Genomic DNA, 20,938 nt, shown 5'->3' on the forward strand with positions numbered 1-20,938 from the left:
GTTTTGATGTTCTTTCAAGTATTTATGATGTCTTTCTGTTGATACCTGGTAGCAGAATTAGCATACAGAAAGAGAATAATATTGTGCAGTCCTGCTTAGACCCAGGCAGTAAAATTCTGCTTTGTGTAAATGAAGTAGGTCTTTCTGCTTTGAGAATTGATTAAACTTTTATTTTTCTAACCTAAATTTGGGGAAGATTTCAATAGGTAACGACATGTACTTTCTGTTTTTTACTTCATCCCTTATTCTCTATTTCTTACGATTATTTTCTTTGTGGTTGGAATCTAAGTGTAGCTCTTATTATTTATAGGATAATTGAGTATTTATGTTTTACTAGAGATTTCCAGTTCCCTTAGTTGTTCTCAGCTAATTCAGAGAGCTGTGGCATAAAAAAGGGAAAAGTGGAATGTCCCTGGTGAAAAAAGCCTTGATTCTTTGAAATCAGATTTCAATGGGAGGAAAAAGAAATAAATTAAGATTTTAAGGACTTACATTATTCTTACGACTATTATTGCTTACTCTTACCTATTGTGTAGGTATTTCAACTGCATATGAAATATAAATGCAAAGAAGAGCTATTGAGGAAATAATTAATCAAAAAAGTTTTTCAGAGAGGAAGAAAAGCACTTGAGATTCTTTGACTTCTGTGCCAAAGAATGTCTTTGGATTGTGCTGTCCAATTTTTTTCTATCTTTCCTGTCATCAGGACATTGTCCAACATCAGACTATATTTATCCAGTGTTACACATTTACAGATGTTCCCGATAAAGAACTGAGAAACCCAAACAAAATTTTTCCGCTATGTCCCAGTTCCAGGTTCTTCTGTCCCTTATACAAGGCTGATAGAAAGAAGACAGAGTTGTTTAAAAATGTAGACCTTAGAGCTCAGACGCTAATTGATTACTCTTTAAAATATCCGAGGTTTCAAAGGAGGACAGGATTTTGGTATGTCCCACCAGAATGGTTCTGCTTCTGTCTTGTGTGCCTTATTCTTTTGCCCCTTAGTGGAATGGTTCCAGTAGACCTTTACCAAGAACTGTTGAAGAGATCGTCTTAAAACAGTTACCACTCTGAAAGAGGCTCTCTAGGGCAGTCCAGATCTGTATTAGGGAATCTGTACAGGTGCTTCCTGAACTCCTAACTCTACCACTGTTCAGTGTAGAGCCACCTGGTTTGTAGTCTGTCTTACAAAGCTACTTGTCATTCCATTTCCCATAAAAACCTTCCTAACTGTGGAACGCTGCTTACAGACTCTTAAAAAAAAATAGTGGAGAACAGCACTATAGAGCTGGTTACTTCTCTTGGTGTGTGGATGGGGAGAGCAGTATTTACAGTTGTGACACTGGGAGTGCATTAATTTTATATTGCTTATTTCCAAATCCTGTAGGTAAGAAATACTTCCCTCCTCTGTAAAAAGATCTATAGGAAAGGCAACACAGAAGGTACACTTACCTTGGTTAGATTTTTGTAATTCAGATTAATTCATTGAATTCAGAATGGAAATACCTTTGTGAAAATTAATACATCAATGCTCAAATATTCTGGGAAAGAGTCTTAAATGAATAGTAGCTGCATGGATTTCTGCTAGTAGGTACAGAAATAAAGTTTAGACTGCATTTTTCGATGGAGTCCTCTGCAAAAAGGCAGAATATGTTTTTGTACAAGGTGGCTCAATGATTTCAAAAGATGGATTATTTTTACTTATGTTGTTATAGTAATTTATTGATGTTGAAGCACCTAGAAATGAATTTAGGAGCCCGAACACTGACAGCTACTGTAGTCTCTTTTGTGTGCTAATAGAGGAATTCCTTTGTGAGAAGATGTCAGAAGAATACAGAAGTAGTTTTCTGTATTGTAAAGATCCAACGTACTACAGTAGTTTCCATTAAGTTTTTTCCCCTTATTACCAGTACTTTCTATGTCATATGCCAGTTTACAAGTCTGAGACAGAAACCAAAATACTTGTTTTTCCTTAGGCCTAAATTTCAGTTTTGTTACATTTCAGAAACAGAACACTCATGATGTGAAAATTCACCTAATATTTTTTACACCAGTAATCAAAGCATTTTTCTTACTACAATTAGGGCACGTATAGCTAGGAAGTATTGCTATTTATTTATATATCGTTATGATAATTGACAATTGACTGCTGCTCCTGCTGCACTTTTCAGACCTTTCCATCATCCATCAATCGCTTTTGGCTCCATACTGTATTTCAAGATTTAAAAAATTAGTGGTCCTTAATTATGTTGGTATTAATACATGAATCTTGGAATTACTCTAAACTCAGCAACCTACTGTATCCTGTACTAGCAGACCTACACAGCATGCTAGCAGTTTTGGGAAGACAAAGAGTTCTTGCTGTTAGTTTTTGGCTACTGTAGAAACTTTGAATTACTTTAGAGTGTTGGCTAGTAGTTTCGAAATCAGTAGGACTCTATATGCACACAAGATCCTTCCTTTGCAATTTCATTTGCAGAATTAGGCCTTTGTTTGACTAGTGGGATAGTGTTTGTTTGGTTTTTTTAATGTAAAACTTACGTCTCAAGTGTGTGTGTGTGTTTGTGTATATTTATGAAACAGGAAAAAATTATGAAACCATTTCAAAAACAGACTTCATTCAGCATCAAGACTATAAAGTTTTAGTCCCTTGGAAAAGTTCCCATTAGACAGGGAATTCAGCTGCTTGCTTGTGGTCTATTATGACTCAGTGAATCTATCAAGCTTTTAATCTTTAACATAGGAAATGTATAGATGTTTTTTCTCAAAAGAGTTCCCTTAAAAAATGAAAAATAAGGCCTCAGTGTCTTAAGAGAGACTATCTGAACATACTGAAATTTCCAGGGTGTTACCTGAAGCACATTTCTAGGGTAGGTTTTTCCTTTCAAGAGGTGTTACCTGTCTTTAGGTCATATAGATAAATAGAGAGTCCTATTGATAAATGCAGTAACAAAGGAAAATAGTACTAACTAGTAAAGGAATGAATTAAAAAGTTGGGGTGTTTTCTTTTCCTGCGATGGAACTGTTTCCAAACAAACAGTTTTCATTTGCTTAGTTGTATTATGGATACAGTAAGTTTCTGGTGATCAAAAGGAAGTTTTCTTATTGGTGATTTGTTTACATTTTGGCTGTTTTAAATAAGCAGTAGGTTGAGGATGTTCCCTTTTTAAGCAAATAATAGACTCACAAGCTAAAAGGAATAGTCTTACGTTTACAGGAAAACTTCTCATTGAAATATTTGCAAGCATTCAAAGAAAACCAAATACAGCTCATTTCAGAATTTTTAAAGCTACAGTATTTGGTAAATAAAGGTTTGTTAGGAGGTTCGAATTGTTTATCCGATGATGGATTATAGCATAAAATATTCCTTTGAGGAATTATTTCATGTTTTCATTTCAGACATATATGTGATCATTTCCTTAAAAAATCTTCCCTTTTCCCTCCACACAGTGAGCATGGCCACTAACAGGCTAATAGGTGCAGTGGCAGGGACCATTCTGGCCTTGGGGGTGATTTTTGGAGGCACAGGGTGGGGAATAGAGTAAGCATTTTTCTTAGTTTGAGTTTTATGTTTGGTGCCTAGTGTGTGAGGTAACTGTATGCACCCGAGCCCTCTGTGTATTACCCCATTAGCTTTGTCATGTGGTGACCGTATTTGTCGTGTGATTTGACTGTGTCTGTGTCATGTGGTTTGCTCATGCAGTGTTGAACCTTCTCCTGTCTGGGAAAATGTGGGGCATAAAACAATAAGTTTGTGAATTTTTACATTGTCACAGTAAAATTAAATGTCTAAATGTTTCCATTACACCAAATTATAAAAAGAATGGGAAAAAATGGAGGTTTGTGCTTATTTTGCAAAATAGACTGAGTAATGTGGACTGTTTCACAAAATGCAGAAATTGTTTCTTACAATCTATGGGGCTTTCAGTCTAATAACAGGTCACACAATCTAGCTAGGAAGATGAAAGCTGATGATGATAGTCTAGACAGCTAGCTTTCCAGTAAAGCTGCTGAATGTTCTGTTGCTAAGATTCTGTTACCTCCAGGCAGTAGAGTGCTGAAGTATAGAATTCATATATAAAGAATATGTATGAGAAATTTTTATTATCTTTTTGTAGTTTTAGGAAACTGTAATCTTGTTAGCACACTACCTCAATTTTAACAGTGGCTACAATTTATATATGTGTGTGTGTATATATGTATATATACACATGCATATAAAAATGCCCATATAAGGACTCTCTTCATTCTGCATTCGCTGTGCAAACTACATACAAATAAATTGCTGTTACTCTGCTCTTCCGAGATTTCCAACTTCACTATGTCTAACACTATACATTACCTCTGTCATGTGACAGTGCCATCTCTCTGACGGGGGAATCACAGGAAGACAGTTTGTGATTTCTAATCAGGCTGTGTGAAAAAGCATTCAGGTACAGTTCTAATTGAGGCTGCATAGGCAGTCTTCTGGTAGGCAGCATTTTGCGTGTCTGAGTTTGCAGCCCTAGAGATAGCCTTTTTAGCTTTTGCTGAACTGGACTGTTACACGAAACCCATCTTAGATTCTCAGAAGAGTAGAGACCTTTACACTCACAGAGGACAACTAATAGGAAAACAAATAGAAGGAAGCAAGTAATAGATCATATGCTTGAGAAAGATCACATCTGTGTTTTACTGGTGGCTTTTACAGCTGTTTGCTAAAAACTGAAGACTGTGAAGATTTGTAGAGGTTTGGGACCCAGATTCTGGAGCAGAATATTTATTTACCTACAGGTTGAGGACCATTTGCCTTTTGCTTACATTCTGCCTTGTACCCTTCTGTTTTTATCTTCCCTTACCTGCTGTCTCAATCCACTCGGCTCTGACCAACATCCTGGACCATTTGTTCTTGCTCCTGTATCCTTCTCCAATTCCAGCTTTTCTTCATCTTTCCTCTCCCCTTGTCACGCACTGCCTGACTCATTCTTCTTTTTGTTTCTATCCATTCTTCTTTCCTGGACTCTACCAGTCTTTTCTCTGTCCTCTAGTTCCTTCAGATACAAATGTACATTCAAGGCAAGCTGCTGCTACTTTTTGTTGCTTGGTTTAAAGAAAGCACGTGGGGAATGCAAATACCCTCTCTGTTCCTAATGCCTGTCAAGCCCTGGTGCCTGTTACCATTAATTGGCTGCAGGGGAGGTTGTGTTCATCACAACCTGATGGCAGGTCCTGCCCTCCTTCCTCTTTCCTCGCCACTTCACTGGCAAATCACAAGCTTTTCTTCAAAGTGCTGAAATAACTTTAGTTTCTTAATGCTTTATGAATTTATTGTAGTAATCATGGGGGACAAAGTGCCGGAGTAGTTTTTTTTCCCAATTTCATCCTAAAATGGATACTTAGCTTTGATAACTTAAACCAGAGGATTTGGCTGGCAAAGTGACAGGCAAGAAAAGAAAACATCAAACCACCACAGCATGCTGTTACCTGCAGGACAATCTGCAGTAAGCTTGCCTCTTCTACAACTAGCAGAGTTTCAAAGCAATGTATATTAATTCTGGTCGAATCTGTCCGATGATGATGAGGATTTAGGGAATAGTCTGAATTCCACTGAAATTATAGGTGTGTTCTGTTGTAACACCTTCAGTAGGATTTGTATCAGCGTCCTAAAAGATGACTAGAGATGATACAATAGCCATGCCGAAGCAGATGGTGCCTTGCAGGAAAGGGTGGTGTGCCAGGTGGTTATGGTGCAGTTAGTTGCAGGAGCTTCCTCCTGATAAATCTTTGTCCGCAGGTTATAGCAGTAGTATGGCGGAAAGAACAAGTATACCAGAAGTGTTGCATCTTGCGATAGTCTGGATGGAAAATGACCCTACGGTGTGGTGGTTGTTAAAACCTTCCTCTTACTTTCGGTTTGCATGTCAAGCATCTGAGCCCAGTGACTAGAGAGGCTTATTTAGCTGAAACATATTGATTTATACTTTTCTTCATAAATGTCACCAACTAAAATGACCTGATGCAAAGTGGGCTTCATACTGGTAGCAAAATTCTGGTTTATTAGTAATACAATTTCCTTGATAACGCTTAATAAAACATAAGGCATACATCCAGGTAAGGTATAACATGTAAAAGTAGTCCCATTGTAAGTACTGTTATGTGCACAGTCTTAAAACGGCTTACCAATAATCCTCTTAAATCTCTGTATTTCAAAACTGGAATTCATTAACTGGAGGACTCTGTCCTGGTAAACAAGTGGTTGCTGTTTAGTAATCATAAGTATTCCACCAGCTTTGGTTTTATATTGAAGTCAGAAACGAGATTATAGTCGTCTTGATTATCAGTGAAATTTTACCTTGAACGTAGCCCTTTCAGTTTCTTTACTAGGGAAAATAGCTGTTTCTCTGCATCCATAGGAACTGCCACTCCCAGCGTACTGTGAAACAGTTTAAAAATTATTCCAGAGGAATGGACATGCCTTTATCCACAGCCATCTATCATTGACTCCACTCTTAGGCTCTCTCTAGCAGATAGCCTAATTCTCACAGGCATTTGATTTTTCAGGGTTTTTTGCTATTGTTGTTGTTAAAAATGAACATCACTTCTTTAGTCACTGACAATTCATAAAATTGGGTCAGATCCAAAGTGTGTGTTTTATCAGGACCCATTTATTATTTAACATAATATTAGTAACTTTTCTATTAACTGAACCTAATTGTTTTGTATATATCTTTTTCTGTTTAAATTTTGATTGAATTCTTCCATATTTCTGGTAAATAAAACCCATACTGATTTTCTGTATTGAAAGGACAAACTGCTGTTTGTTGAATGTATGTGCCCTATGAAATAAATCCTCCCCCCCCCCATTTAACAACCAGGGAACATAGTAAGAAGAGGGATGTAAAAAAGTGGCAATTTGGTACTTCCTTATCCAAGTTCTGACTATGCTACTATCAGTTAATCATTGTACCTCTTTTGTGGGAAGATAGCATTCTATGGCTAGAAAGAAATCAGCTTTAGAATTTTTCAAGGCTTCTAAAATTTATTACAGATAAATTACTTGCTGTGTTTCCAGTCTTTTGTTGTGTGCAGTCATTTGATAAAATCCAGAGTAAGCCATAGGTCTGAGTCAGATACAGTAGCTCATTAGGCTGCTGTTGAAAGCAAGCCTTAATTGGGAATATAATGCCTGTAGAATGGATTAATTTACCCTCCACCATGCTCACTCCTGTTGATTTGAGCCAGGTGTGACTTTAAAGGTAAGTCCAAATAAGATATGTTCTTCCAAATTGTGAAAAATTACCTTTTAATTATTGTTGTCAAATTTGTGCACTGCTCATATCTGTAAAGCTCACTATATGTCTTTTCAGTCCAAGTCTTTTATTCATATTCCAGAATACTCTTTGTGTAGGAATTGCAGGAAGCAATTTTTAAAACTTGGTTTTCTTTTAGCTAATCTGATCTCCAGAAGCACTGGTATGGGAACCATGTAATGGATGCAGTGAAGTTAGGCCACTGCAGTAAATTTTAAAACTTAGGGCACATACTTATTGTAGTGTCTGGGACTGGGCAGAAGGTTTGGTGATACCGACCTAACAGCTTAAAACTTTCAGTTGTTGCAGCTGCCCTTGCTCTTTCCTTTGCTGATCTCTGGCTGCTCCTTTTTCTTCCTTATGTTAGCTGTCTGATGGTTTTCCAAACTCAGTTTCAGCACATTTAAAATAGGAAACTTTCAACTGCTGTATAGAAGTATTGGTTTGGGGAGGCTGGGATAGGAGGCAAGAACTGTTTTTGAAGGCTATTCCCGAATATGTAAATGTTTAAGCAAAAAGTGTGCAATATGCTGCAAAAGAACTGTTGGGTTGGTTTCATTTTGCCTTGAGCTCAGATGCAATTAGCATTACATCAAAGACTGCTCAATAGGAAATTTTTGTACAGAGCAATTAAAATGTTACTCAAGCCTATTGTCAGTTTTCCTCCACCCTGTGTAAATAGAGCACTTAAGGGTCAATTACAAATATCTTATTTAGGTGTTCTCTTGCCTTTGAAGAGAATTGCACAAACATATTTTGTGCTGCTTCTTTTTGTTGCTCTTTTTTCCTGCTCCACCCTTCCCCACTTTGTTGTTAAGTAGCTTCTTGAGGATGATGAAGAGATGCTTTGATGTTTGGAAAGCTTAATGGGAATACAGCTTTTATTTCAACTTTTGTTCCTTATTATATAATCCTTTTCTTTTGTCAAACAATTGTTTGTAAATTTAGCATTGACGTAACTGTAGGGAGCCTGGACTCTGATTAGCAAGTGCTGCTAGATGCTCTCAGCTCAAATTAAATTATCTACTACCTTTTAGGACCTCCATGAAAAAAGTTAGGCTTTTTGATTTTTTTTTTTTTAAATTCTCATTTGCTGTAGTCATAAAACATACAGCATTCATACTTTTTCCTTTAAGTTAAGGAATTGTTCACAAATATCTCAGTGTCCTCAGCTGACAGTTCATTCACTAGATAATGGAGTAAGTCACAATGGAATTTACTGTCTAATACTAGATTTTTAGCTATAGTAGAAGTCAACATAGCACAACGCAGAGACCAACAGCTTTGTTCATTCTTACTGGTACAGAAAAGTTGGGCTTGCTGAAATTGTCTAGAGACATCACCTTGTGTGCTGTCTATATTCCTTGAATTGTTTGACTACCCTTCAGTTGCTTCACTTAATGTGAATAAAGTGGTTGGTTCTTATGTCTGTCTTACCATAATCCTTTATCACAGGTCCTAGTGCCACCAATCTTATAATAGGCTCCATCGCTGGTGCCATCCTGGTAGCAGCTATTGTCCTTGGGGGGACAGGATGGGGCTTTAAGTAAGCAATGCCGCATGTCTTCTCTTCAGTGGCTATGGCATTTCTATTTCTTGCTTACATCACTAAACTTTGAGTTCCTGCTACAAGATTTCTAAGGTAATGGCCCCTCCCCCCCAAACTATAACAAACTGCTTTAAAGAGAAAGAATTACGTGTGCACTGAACAAGAGGAGAAAATGGATTTGAAACTAGCAGATGTCATCAGGGTGCAAAGTTGAAGAACAGTAAAAAAATGAATTTAACTGTCATGAGTTCACCATAACGCTTGAGGAGCAAGGTCTTTTTTTCACCTCCAATTAGTAGTGTTGTTCTCAGAAGTTGACTACAGTGGTTAAAAACCCCAAAAGATACGTGTCTTGAGGAGTGTTCATTTTTAATACAGTAGCCCTTTCAAACTGATAAACCTTTTTAGTACTAAAGACTTCATGTGTAAATGGTAAGTGGTGGCAGTAGCTGAGTAGTTTTCAGTAACAAATGTGTTGACACAGTTGACTCAGAAGTATCAGAGCTAACTTTTGTTTGTGGCTACTGCTTTTTTTAATATCAATTCACATTTTTTTAAAAAAATTCAGGTTTAGAGAGAACGTTTTGAAATCTTGAACTGTCTCCTGAAAGATGAAAACATTTCTCACCCAATTCTAGCTCAATGTGTGTTATAACTATGAAGAGTAACATACTAGTCATTCTGCTTGTGACTGTTAAAGCAAAGAGAGTCTTGTGAGAGGTATTTAATCCTTGCCTTTTTTTGTAGCATCAAGTCTACCTACATGCATTGTCCATATTTGGTAACAAGGATCTAAATTTAGAATTGATGTTTATAACCTTACACAGCATGGAACTGTTAAGCACAAGAACAAGTAATTTCGCATGGTATTCAAGTTGCTATTTCTTTCCAATAACATGACTCAAGATTAAGCCATGATACAACAATAAGCCATAATTCCTCAATTGGGTTTTTATAATAATTCAAAGAATATTTTAAATGGCCTATATTCATATTCCATGTCTGAGTTGAGAAGAAAAAAAATTATTCCCTAATTGATTAAGGCGGCTATCGAAGTAGAATATAGGGATCAGGTCACGTTTATCTGTTGATTCACTTTCAAAGGTCACCTGAAAATGTTTGTTTACTGCTGGTTTAGACATATTTTCATATTGTCCGGTGGCTAATTGCACATGCATATAGAAACAAAATATTTCTAAAGCTCTTTCAGCCCTGCTGAAAACAGAAAGCAGAGTTTGCCCTTTCTTCTGGACAAGGCAATTATTACTTCCTGTTGCACTGCCTGCCACTATCGGTGTTTTCAGAAAGACCCAGCACCTGCCACATTCATTTTTTCTCTAAATGCTTGTTCTGAGGGAAGTACCACTCCCTACGCTTCCCCTTGACACTGGCAAGAGGCGCGGGCATCAGCCATGGGAGTCAGTGCTCCTCATTTGCTTTAGTAAGAAAAGATTAAATACAAAAATGTATCAAAACATCTGCCTTTTAAGCATGGGTGTATGATCTTCAGAAGCCTTTTTAATTCCTGCTGATAGACTTATCCTGAGTGGCTGTATTGTTTTTTTTCTTACAGCTGCTTCTCAGTTAAATGAATTAAATCCACTTATTTGTACAATAAATACCCCTATGTCAGCCTCCAGTATTTATAAGTTAGTACAGGGCAGCTCTAAACAACATGGTTTTAATTCAGTCCTGTATCTTTTGCATCGTGTATCATATGGCTGAGATGTGTATTTTCCATATTTATAAACAGTAAAATAATTTAGTATTTATGCATTTTTTTATTTGTTATGTTGTTTCATCAAATCTGTGTTCGAAGGCAGAAATTCAAATGAGGCATGTACTTTCGAATACGCAGTGACAGACATGGATTCGCATGTGGTGTTAACACAAGAAGGAACTGGGATTCTTTTCATTTGATGGACTGAAAGATTTCTTCTGTGTAAAGGCCTAGTCAGGGAGTAATGCTTTTTTACAGACTCTCTGTAATACTTGGACATACTCTACAGTGTTAACTAATACAAGTACATTTACATTTTTTCTACCGTATCCTACTAGATGCAGAATTATAGGAAAGAGTTGTCTTTTAGCCTATATAAAGCATATAAACAAGACATAAAGATTTCAGTTAGTTGCAGAACTGAGGGAGTTTTCTTTCCCCCACACTTCACTGCAGTTAGCTTTTTAAATAAGTACAGCCAAATTTTCTGCAAGGCTTGCATTAATAAATAAAAAAGTTTAACAGAAATGTTGAGATCAACAATGCACGCACATTTAAAGCAATAATATTAGAAACATTGATATTGCAAGTTCCCATGGGAGTTAACCAAGCTAGATTTTGCTGCAAAAAATAGATGTCAGATTATACTTTTGGACCAGTTTTGTGCTATCGGACACACATGTCTGTTACTTAGCAATTCATATACTTTCCAGACGCAGAGTACTCATCCCTAAATAATACATTTGTACTGCAGGAGGTAATTTGTTAAAAATGCAGTACAAATCATTAAAATATAAAAACTTTAGGCAGTTTCTTCCTCTGAATCTCTTTAAGCTGTCTTATGCCATAACAACCTTTGCTCTTTTACATCACTGCTAGCAGCTGTGCAAGCAGTCTGGCTGCTGACAGGGGACGCCTATGCTTGAGAACTTGCATGGACACAGATCTTTAGAAGAATCCCTTCCTGTCTAAAACAATACAGTATTTATTTGTTTATTTCTTCTTTGTGTTCCACAGCTCTCAGACTACTCTCACAAGTGTTCAGCTTTGCATCCTGGTGTCATTCGTTTGCCCAAATGTAGAAGCTTGTTATCCCTATAAAGGATCTGTATTAGAAATGTCTCTTGAAGCTGGTATTCTCAAAAGAGCAAGATACAAATGTTTATTCTGTAGCAGAACCTCAAATACACTGGCCTGGCCTAGCTCACAGCTTGAAGTGCATGTTTCTTCTGGGGGTCAGAGGGGAAATGAAAAGGCTTTTCAGCTTGTATACAAAAGAGGGCTAGCACATGTAGACCCTCTGATACTTTGCTTCAGATGTATCTGGAGGGACAGATGAGGATAAAGAGGATTTTAACTTTTCCTTTTTAAGCAAGTGATGTGTTTAGTCTCTGCAAATATGAGAGAAGGTAGCTAATGCTTTACAAACTGGGAGATGTGATTTCTGTTTCACAGGTTATCAGATGTTCATATGAACATACGGTACTGTGGTGTCAAGTCCATATCAAACGTAAGCTGCAACTAAGCAAACTTTGTTCATGAACTGAGGTGGCGGGGGGTGGGGGTTGGAGGTGAACTGTAAAAGAAGGCTTAATGCAAGTTTGGAGAAACAAAGTAAAAAAACCAAACCAAACAAAAAACCACAACACAAAAACAAACCAAAAACCTTCCCGTTTCAAGAATGAAGCCTAGGTTAATTTTTCTAATCAAGTTAATGTGTGGCTATAATAGGAAAGACAAAAGTTAACTGACAATTTTAGGGGGTGTAAACCCCCATTACATGTTTCAGGTGGCTTAGAGTTAAAGGCTGTGGGTGGAAACTCTCTTAAGAGGAGGATTTTACTTCAGTTGAGCCTTGCATAGTACTTTTAAAGCTGTTGGTGTTTAGACTGCAGTAAGGGAGTCCTACATACTTCTACCTGAACTCTGCTGGGTAATGTACAGAAGTACAGCATTCATGAAATGTGAAGTTCATTTTGATGTAGCAAGTCTGTGTAAGATTTCAATATACAATTTAATATAGGACTGTTACAGGAAGGACACTTTTACCACTGGAGGAGTAGTACTGTGCCTTGGCTGCAGTCACAGTCTTAGGGGCCTATGCTCACTTTTTTTTCTAGCATATATTCACTTACTTTTGCAAAGCTACTGCAGTAATATAAGCCAATTAAATGCTTTTGTTGCTGGCTTTAACAGTATTCAAGCAATTTTTGGTAATAAAGCAACACTGATAGGAGGCAATGCTAGTAAAAGTGATGTGGAAAGGCATATGAAAAGCTGCTGCTTGTTATATCAGAATGCAAAAGTGGCTGACAGAGAAGAGTGGATTGTAGGCACAATTCTATTCCCAGCATTTGTTTCTTATCTGAAGAGCTGCAGGGTTTTCTGTCCCTTTAATGGAAGATTAACGGATGGACCAAAGACCTACCTAGTCCTTACAGATGCCAAGTTTTTAACTGGTCTGTGCAGATGCATTTAGACCCCAACAGTTTCTGCAAGATAAGGCAGTGGAATGCTAATGGCAACTTTGTGAGGAAGGAGGTTTCGGTCCCTTACCAGCACTTCCATAAAGCATGGATCGTGACCTAAATACATTAATCGCTACGCAAACATCAGCATTAGAATCAAAAGTGAGATATTTTCTCACTTTTTTCCAAACTACTAGAATAAGTGGCATGTCAACGTCTTATTTTAAGCTGCTAATTTTGGTCCCTCATTTTGTTAATTTGGATCAGTTTTGTAGCAAAAGGTCATTTATTTAATCTCCTCTTCAGCATTTGAACCATGCTTTAGGAATGCCTATGAAAACATTAGTTATTTGAAGTGGTTAAAATACTGGGTTTGGATAAATCTTTAACTACTTAAGTAAAGCTTTGTATTTAAGTGATCACAGACCACAGCACAGATTTGCAGGTAATATACTCTGTAACCACATTCCTAATTAGTTGCAAAAAAAACGCAGAGGACAGCAGCAAGGTATTTCATATATACATCCAGCCTTTTTTGAAACCAGTTTTCTTTTCCGAAATATTTTTCATTTGTAAAGACAACCACGTTACAGAGGCAGTAATGTGCTGTAGCATGGTGTGCTTTTTTGGTTCAGAATCACCTATAATTTTGTTTTTGTTAGAGACACTTTTTCTGGTTGGATTACAGACTGAAAGGCTGACGCTCATTATTTAAAGTAGCATTAAAACATTAAATGCAAAAAGAAGTTAATGTTCTGAGATCTTCCACATAAAACAACAAAGAACTAGGAAACAGCATCATTCTCCTACATGTCCTTCCATAGAGGACTCTTCTGCCCCCTGCCTTATCGTTTTACTGACACATACTGAAAGGAACCTTGTACTTCTGTAATACATAGCTATAAAGAGGTGCAGATATCCTGGTTTCCTTTCTTTTTATTGTAATTTTCTTGGGGAAGAGAGAGACTTGTTCTATTTGCCGATTAAAGTAAGACTACTGTCTTCATTTTAGTATTAAAATGGTTGGTAATTTGAGACAAAGGTGTTAAAGCAGGTCGGGGAATCAGAATAGAATTCTGATTCCTGCAGTGTAACACCTGACTGCCTACCTCTGTGAAGTGCCATGATTGCAGCAGAGAGCTGTGGCAGGCTCTTGTTAATGCTTTGCACATGTGTACTATGTTCCCTTATTGACAAGGTACCTGATGTTCTGTATTTCAGAGACTATTTCAGGCTCGTATGCTACATGTTCTTTTAGTTCTTCACATGTTTCTTTTTCATACAACACTGTTAGCAGAATATCCTAAATGAAGAAAGGCAGTGGTTTGGTTAGTATCTTATTCCTCAAAGTGTGTATTTCTGCTGGATAAAACTAGGAAACGAGTAAATACATGGTTTGGACAGACCACAGAATGCATGGCGAGGGCACAGCAGACTTTGCCTGTTGTCCCATAGCACAGGAGCTGGCTGAGCTGTCGTACAACTGAATGGTCCTTACTGGAATTCTACGCTGGTGAAGATCAGGTTAGAAAAGATTTGATAGGATAAAAGTCAAAAGAGTTTTGTTACAAGAGCTGTACTGGGAAGCTAGCATAGCATCTGTCCTCTGCACCTTGTTCTAAGACTTACAAAGTCCATTTCTTTAATTAAAATAAGCTCAGGTAACAGAATGTAATTCAGTGTATATTTTAATGACTTGTCCTCTTCAAGCAAACTGGAATATGGTACTTTCCCTAGAATAGGAGGAGAAGTTAAGTCATCTGGATTTTTTACATGCATTGATGATTTGTTTTAAGGGGACTGACTAATAAGTTGCTCATCGGTAGTGTTGGAATTCAAGTATGCTAGCCAGTATTTAAAGGGGGAGGTGGAGGGGGGAGAGAAGCAGACATGTCCTTTCCCCTTTGAAACTGGCAGGACAAGCAGATGCAAAGCATGTTTTAACTCACATTTAACCAAGTTATATTATAGTCATACTTCCTATCATGCAGTTCTGCAAGTTGGCCTGAAAAAATAAATTTGCTCATCTCAGATTTACCTGTAGTGCAGAGGAGGATGGATTGAGATATTGAAGTAATGTCGGCCTAATTCCAAAGGAGCATTAGTACAGTTCTCCTAGAGGGGAAATGACTGAAAGATGAATATAGCGATCTTTAAGAAACCAGCAATTCTTAAGCATTCACCTTGCAAAAACGTAGGCACTGGTACCCAAGGAAAACAAAACAAAACAAAGGATGCCTAGGAATTACCAGTCTCTGGAAGTCTTCTCAAAAATAAGTTGCCTTTGCATACATCCATTAGTCTCTTAAACGACCAGGCAAACCTTGTGTATAGTATATTTATAAATATTGTAGCAGTGGTAGTAGTTAGCAGGGCTGCAGAAAATAAAAAGTCCTGGCTGGTGGGGTTGGTATGTAGCTTTAGGGAATTTATGAATTCCTGTTCCGTATTTTTTGCATGTCAGTTTGGTGGTGGTAGTGGTGCATATGCCCAATGTTAAAACTAAATGCATGAGCCCCTTGCTTGATGCCCCACATAAAGCCAGATACTGGGGAGGTTGCACCCAACTTTTGTTGTCGCTTCCTAATGTCTTGCTGTTTGACATAGGATATCGGTATCGCAGGAGACTGGATATCTCCCACCAGCTTGCTATCCACCGTCACCATTAAATTCTAATCACACAACTTACAGAACCGTCCAGTCTCCTTCGAACACAATGTCTTTGCTATATTTTGCACCTTACTAAGATTCACAGCACTTATGGTCAATAGTGTGGTAAGAGGTCACAGAGACACTCACTTTTTCGTCACACTGGAATACATAAACTAAATTCTGGTATTCTGGTATAGCCAGAGATGAGCGCTTCCTCTGAGAACTCAAGTCTCTGTGTGCTTATGTATTTCCAGTACTAGCACTTCTGACGCATTCCCTTTAGGTATATGCATGCTTTCTCGGCCTAGCGGACACACATGTTACTGTGGGCTGAAAGTTTCTACAAATTTAGAGCACCACTTGAAGTACTGCAGAAATAATTGAATTCTGTATGCCAGCATGATCTTTAAACTGCATAAGGAAACCAATACTTGATACTATGCTTCAGAAAGCCTGCAACCAAATTCCTTAAATTGTTACCCCTTGGAAAAGTTACTTGTTAAACTGTCTCAGTGTGAGCCTTTTACTTTACTATGACCTTGGCAATGGCTTTGGTCCTGTTATATCTAACTAATGTCTTGCATTTTTCTCTTTTCATCTCCTTTTGATGCAACCTGGAAGAAATGTCAAAAAACGAAGGTTCGATCCAAGTCAACAAGGCCCTATCTGAAGAAATGCGATTCAAAAAGCTGCTTCTTGCACTACTGGATTTGGGGTATGATGTCTTTGCTGTAGCTGCACAGGAACTAAATCAGTCAGGAAGAACATGAGAAACTAACTATAAACACAGTGTTGGGATGTTAGGATTTGAGGTGGTAGAAGACTGTCCTTTTTGGAGATAAGTTCGAAATACTTCCTCCATTCACCTTTCTCTTGTTAAAATTAACTGACAAGTGTTACAAGCAAACTGTTTCAAAATCTCAAAATCAGGTGGTTTTTTTTCTTTCCTCAAACAAAGGAGAAGACACACAGACCAAGTGCAATAAGAGAACTGTTCCAAAACAATGAAGTAGCAGAAGATTTTTTCCGAGCCTGCTGGCACTCTCACTTCACTTGAGTTCGCATGACTTCCTTTTTCTTATCAAACTCCAGTGGCATGAGGAGCTAATTTTGAAAGGGTAACCTGCATGGCTCACATACAAACAACCAAGCTAGCAAGCTGCCCCCAAGCAGAATCTGCAGCCCAATCAATACAAACCACGGGGAAGCTGATACCAGGCTCTGATGGCTTTTCCAGCCACGCAGTGCATTCTGCTGCTGGACTTCAGAGTTCCCTGCTCTGTGAGCTTGCTGTCCACCTTGTTTTGGTCTCCTGGGCCAGGAGTCTGTTGGGTATGGAAGCTATTGAGTGACAGATGTAATTTTTCCAAGAAGGAGAAAGTGTAAATATGGAAATAAGATTTTGACGTATCATTTTCACAGATTATATATAAATATATATATTGGAGAAAAGGATTTCCACATAAAAAGGTTCTATTCTTTATGTAAATCTATTTTTGATGTTGGGTTTGGTTTTGGGTTTTTTTGCTCCCCTTTTTTTCTGTAGCATGTTGTACAACGGATGTTCTGGGCTTGCTCAAAAAAGGCAGATAATAGCATGCAGATGCAGGGAGTTCTGACACCAAACAGATGTGATCTAAAGTTTGTATGCTTGAAACCAAAACCAATTAAAATGTATAAATGCATATCTATGTATTGACTATAAGTCTGGATTACTTTTTTTTGGCTGTTATACAGATTTTCCATAATACAATGTAAGATCAGTGAAACCCTCTCAAACTAATCACAGAAGTGCCAAGGTTGCGGGTTGTTTTTTTTTTCACTATAGCTACTTTTTTTCCTGTTTAGATTCTGTGAAACAAAAACTTAAATAAGCCTTAAAATACTCACAAAATGTTAAAAGCTTGGAACGAGTTACTCTTCTTCTCTTGCCTTCTGCCCACCCACCCAAACTGGCTTGCCAAGTGACAGACATTTCTAGCACACTCCCTGGATCTCTTTGATGCATCTCACTCTTCAAAGCGTAATGCAAAATTCATACTTGACCCTTGGCTACTAGTAGCTTGTTACCATCACAAAGTGTGCAAAGTCCCCTGTAATTTCAGGGGGTTGTGTGTTGTACACAAGCTGCATCTAAAAGTAATTACAAGCATAGATTTGTGGAGAGAAGTGCTGGGCAGCAGTACTGTTCCCCTAGTAACCAGGCTAGCCTGGGCGTGCCTGGCTTGAGAAAGGTACGAAGATGTCTAGTTTAGGTCTCCCTTAAAGTACAGGGCTGTATGGTCTGGCTCATCCTTTTCATCTTGATTGGAAACTTAGGTAATTCGGTTTATGTAAGTGAAGCGACCTGAAAATTTCATTGCTGCATCTGATAATCAGAATTAAAAACTTCTGTAATTTTGGATTTAATTTAAAGGTTGGATATTAGTAACAACGGAAGTCCAGTTACACTACTTAGTCCATCTTTGTTCAGTGGAAATCCATTTCCTGAGTTAGCTTTAAGAGCCAAAACATTTAAGAAAATGATGCAGATTTCCTGTGACTTACAAAATCTCATTTCAATTGTATTTCTTATTACGATAATGTTCAAGAAACAGTCTCACAAAAGAACTGCAATATATTGTTTTGGTTGGCAGTTATTATTAAATGTTTTTAAACAGCTTTAACATAATCACATTAACACTTGCTACGTTATGAGTTAAAGGTGCTGCACACAGGTAGTCAACACTGATATACATTATAGATCTTATTCTGAAAAATTCCTGCCTGGCTTCAGGCAGAATGAAGTTAGTGACAATACTTTGATGGCAAACCAAAAACAGTTGCAGCTGTATTATTGTCCTCTAAAGGTACTTTGCTTGGGAACATAATCCCTAACTTCGTTAGGGTTCTGCTTCCAGAGCAAGTGTAACCTGCAACAGAAACACTAGTGGTTACCAAAAATTAAAATAAGTCACCTGGATATAGATAAACTACCTGTGTAATAAACCTTTGAGAAGCATTTCACAAACAACATTGTTAGTGTGTGATGTGATGTTTTAAATCAGACCACAGTGGTCCCCAACTACTATGTACATATGTTCAGTGCTGGAGTAACTTTTTTATTTACACCAGCAGTTTCATAGGAATTATGGAATTTATGCTCCACTCATCAGCCATTGTGTGTATGTGGAAGAACACATTTGCTTTCTGCCCTGCGTGTGCACAACGCAAGTGACACCACAGCTCAGAGTAGGTACAGGCTGAAGTACTTTCTGTGGTGGTAGACAATAAAAAAACTGGTTTTGGTAGGTGTTGATTTTCTGCATCCCGCCTTTGCTGTGCTTTGGGACATACATATCCATTTAGTGTTAATTTGTTCATTGCAAAGCGTCATCAAAAGAAGACCTGGTCAGGACTGCCTCCCTTTCATCCACTATACGTTTGCTCCATTATTTATCTATTCATCTGGACAAGAAACTGTGGTAACTATCGCTCGTTCCCGTTTGCTGCATGATCTCACTGATTTGATCTGATCCTCCTAAAAAAGAGAAGTCTGCTAGACAAATCAACAGCTGTATAGGTGCATGTTAAAAGGCACAGATTACTTAAGGCTGGAGTTTAGCCAATTTTTCTTTACTATGCAAAGATAGGTATTGCACAAACAAGTTCAAGACAAATGTCTGAGGAAATGCCATAGAATACTTGAAGTTATGTTTTAAGCCTAATCAGTCATGTTTTATATTCATTATTGCTTCCACTGTTACTCTTCCTTTAAAAAATGATTTGTAATTATTTTTTTAAGTGCACAACTTGATGTTATAAATCAGTTTTTGTTTGAAGTTAATACTCATTCATATCTTGTTGGCTGCTAATGAATGGAGTTTCGATAGTCCTTGTTCTGCATCTTAGCAAGATGAGTATTAAAAACATCGTGAACATGGAATGGAGTAGTTTTTAATTTTCAATCATTTTTTCCTTATTTATTCTCTCCATTTTATTTAATTTCTGTGTTCAAGATATCACCGCCTTTATAGGAGTAGAAATTGACTGGAGTTTTCTTTTGTTGAAGATCTCTTGAACTGTGTCCCATCTCGCAGCGAGGTTCTGAGGACGCTGCACACAGGCTTTCCGACATGCGTGGGACCAGCACCTCAGCACCCAGGGCTGAGCAGGCGTACAGAAGGAGGGTTGCTGGGCCTGCCCCGCTCCCATCTGCTGGCTTCACCGAGTTGAGTGAGACCTGCATGCATTAGTTAGTTGAGGGAAGCCTTTTGCAGTTCAAAAATCTGAATTACGTAATTACAAAAAGTCTAAAATGATGTAATTATTTAAAAAATATTTTGAAGGCCTCATAATAACCAAATAATATGGTCATCATTTTAATGGATTACTGAATGAAACGCAGTTTCCCGTTTTGTTTTTTTGCCAGACTAACTCTAGTGAAGCCAGCTTGGGAAAACTAAAAGCCTGCATGACACAGTTACCAAATAACTACCGCTATTTCTTTGCTTTCTCCAGCTCCAGCCAGGGAAACAAAATACACTTTTGTGTTAATGACTCCCAAGGTTATGTAGGAAAGCATGCCTCTCGTTTAGAACTACAGAGTGAGGGAACGCTGTCATTAATGGATCCACTATCATCCACTTTTGTTTCCTGTCATTTGAATGTAGGAGGATTTATCTATGAACTCAATATGAACATGCAACATTTGGGCTATAGTTATAGTAGACAGTCATTCCTAAAATAGGAGTTAAGCGTTTTGCAGCATATGAATACGAAAGCTATATAGATGCACATCTGCTTTTGATTTTACAAGAAGAATTCTTAAAATTGTTTTTGAAAACTGTCACAATTACAGCACGAAATACTGAAGGGTGATCTTGCTGGGGCACTTAATAGTAAGAGCAAAACCAACACAACACAAGAGCAAGTCGTGTTGTACAAACCCAAAAAACCCTCTTTTGTTCCAAATGCACTTACTACAGAGTCCTACCCACAAGAGCTGAAAAATTAACTTAACATGAATCATCCAATCAGAAATACAACAGAGACTGTTTAAGTGCCCTCAGAAAGCTTGAGGAAAAGAATTAAATAGGCAACTAGGAATTTTAGTAGTGGCGATGCTCAAACCAATACTATTGAAAACAAAAGGTCACAAAAACATTATCTTAAAGCTGCACATACTATAATTCAGTTCAGAGATTTGTTGTTCAGAACTTGGCAAGCACAGCAGCACATCTTAACATTTTTGTAGGTTTGTTGAGTAAGTTATTTAATG

The 20,938-nt window shown here is 37.6% G+C and overlaps 1 protein-coding gene across 9 annotated transcripts in view; it reads left to right on the top strand.

Annotated features, from left to right (window-relative positions):
* Window positions 1–19,917, top strand: part of ADAM23 (ADAM metallopeptidase domain 23) — an 82,071-nt gene extending 62,154 nt beyond the window's left edge. For 3 of the 9 annotated variants that reach the window (XM_072873903.1, XM_072873901.1, XM_072873902.1), the window contains 2 exons: window positions 16,300–16,393; window positions 19,730–19,917. In XM_072873903.1, coding sequence (XP_072730004.1) covers window positions 16,300–16,393; window positions 19,730–19,913 — 278 coding nt within the window. In that variant the 3' untranslated portion in view covers window positions 19,914–19,917. Of the gene's footprint in view, window positions 1–8,744; window positions 8,840–12,013; window positions 12,069–16,299; window positions 19,609–19,729 lie in introns of those variants that run through there. The other 6 variants (XM_072873910.1, XM_072873907.1, XM_072873906.1 and 3 more) reach the window with 6 other exon arrangements.
* Window positions 19,918–20,938: the final 1,021 nt, after the last annotated feature.

The sequence above is a fragment of the Ciconia boyciana genome, chromosome 10 (assembly GCF_034638445.1).
Source record: "Ciconia boyciana chromosome 10, ASM3463844v1, whole genome shotgun sequence".
NCBI classification, from domain to species: domain Eukaryota; kingdom Metazoa; phylum Chordata; class Aves; order Ciconiiformes; family Ciconiidae; genus Ciconia; species Ciconia boyciana.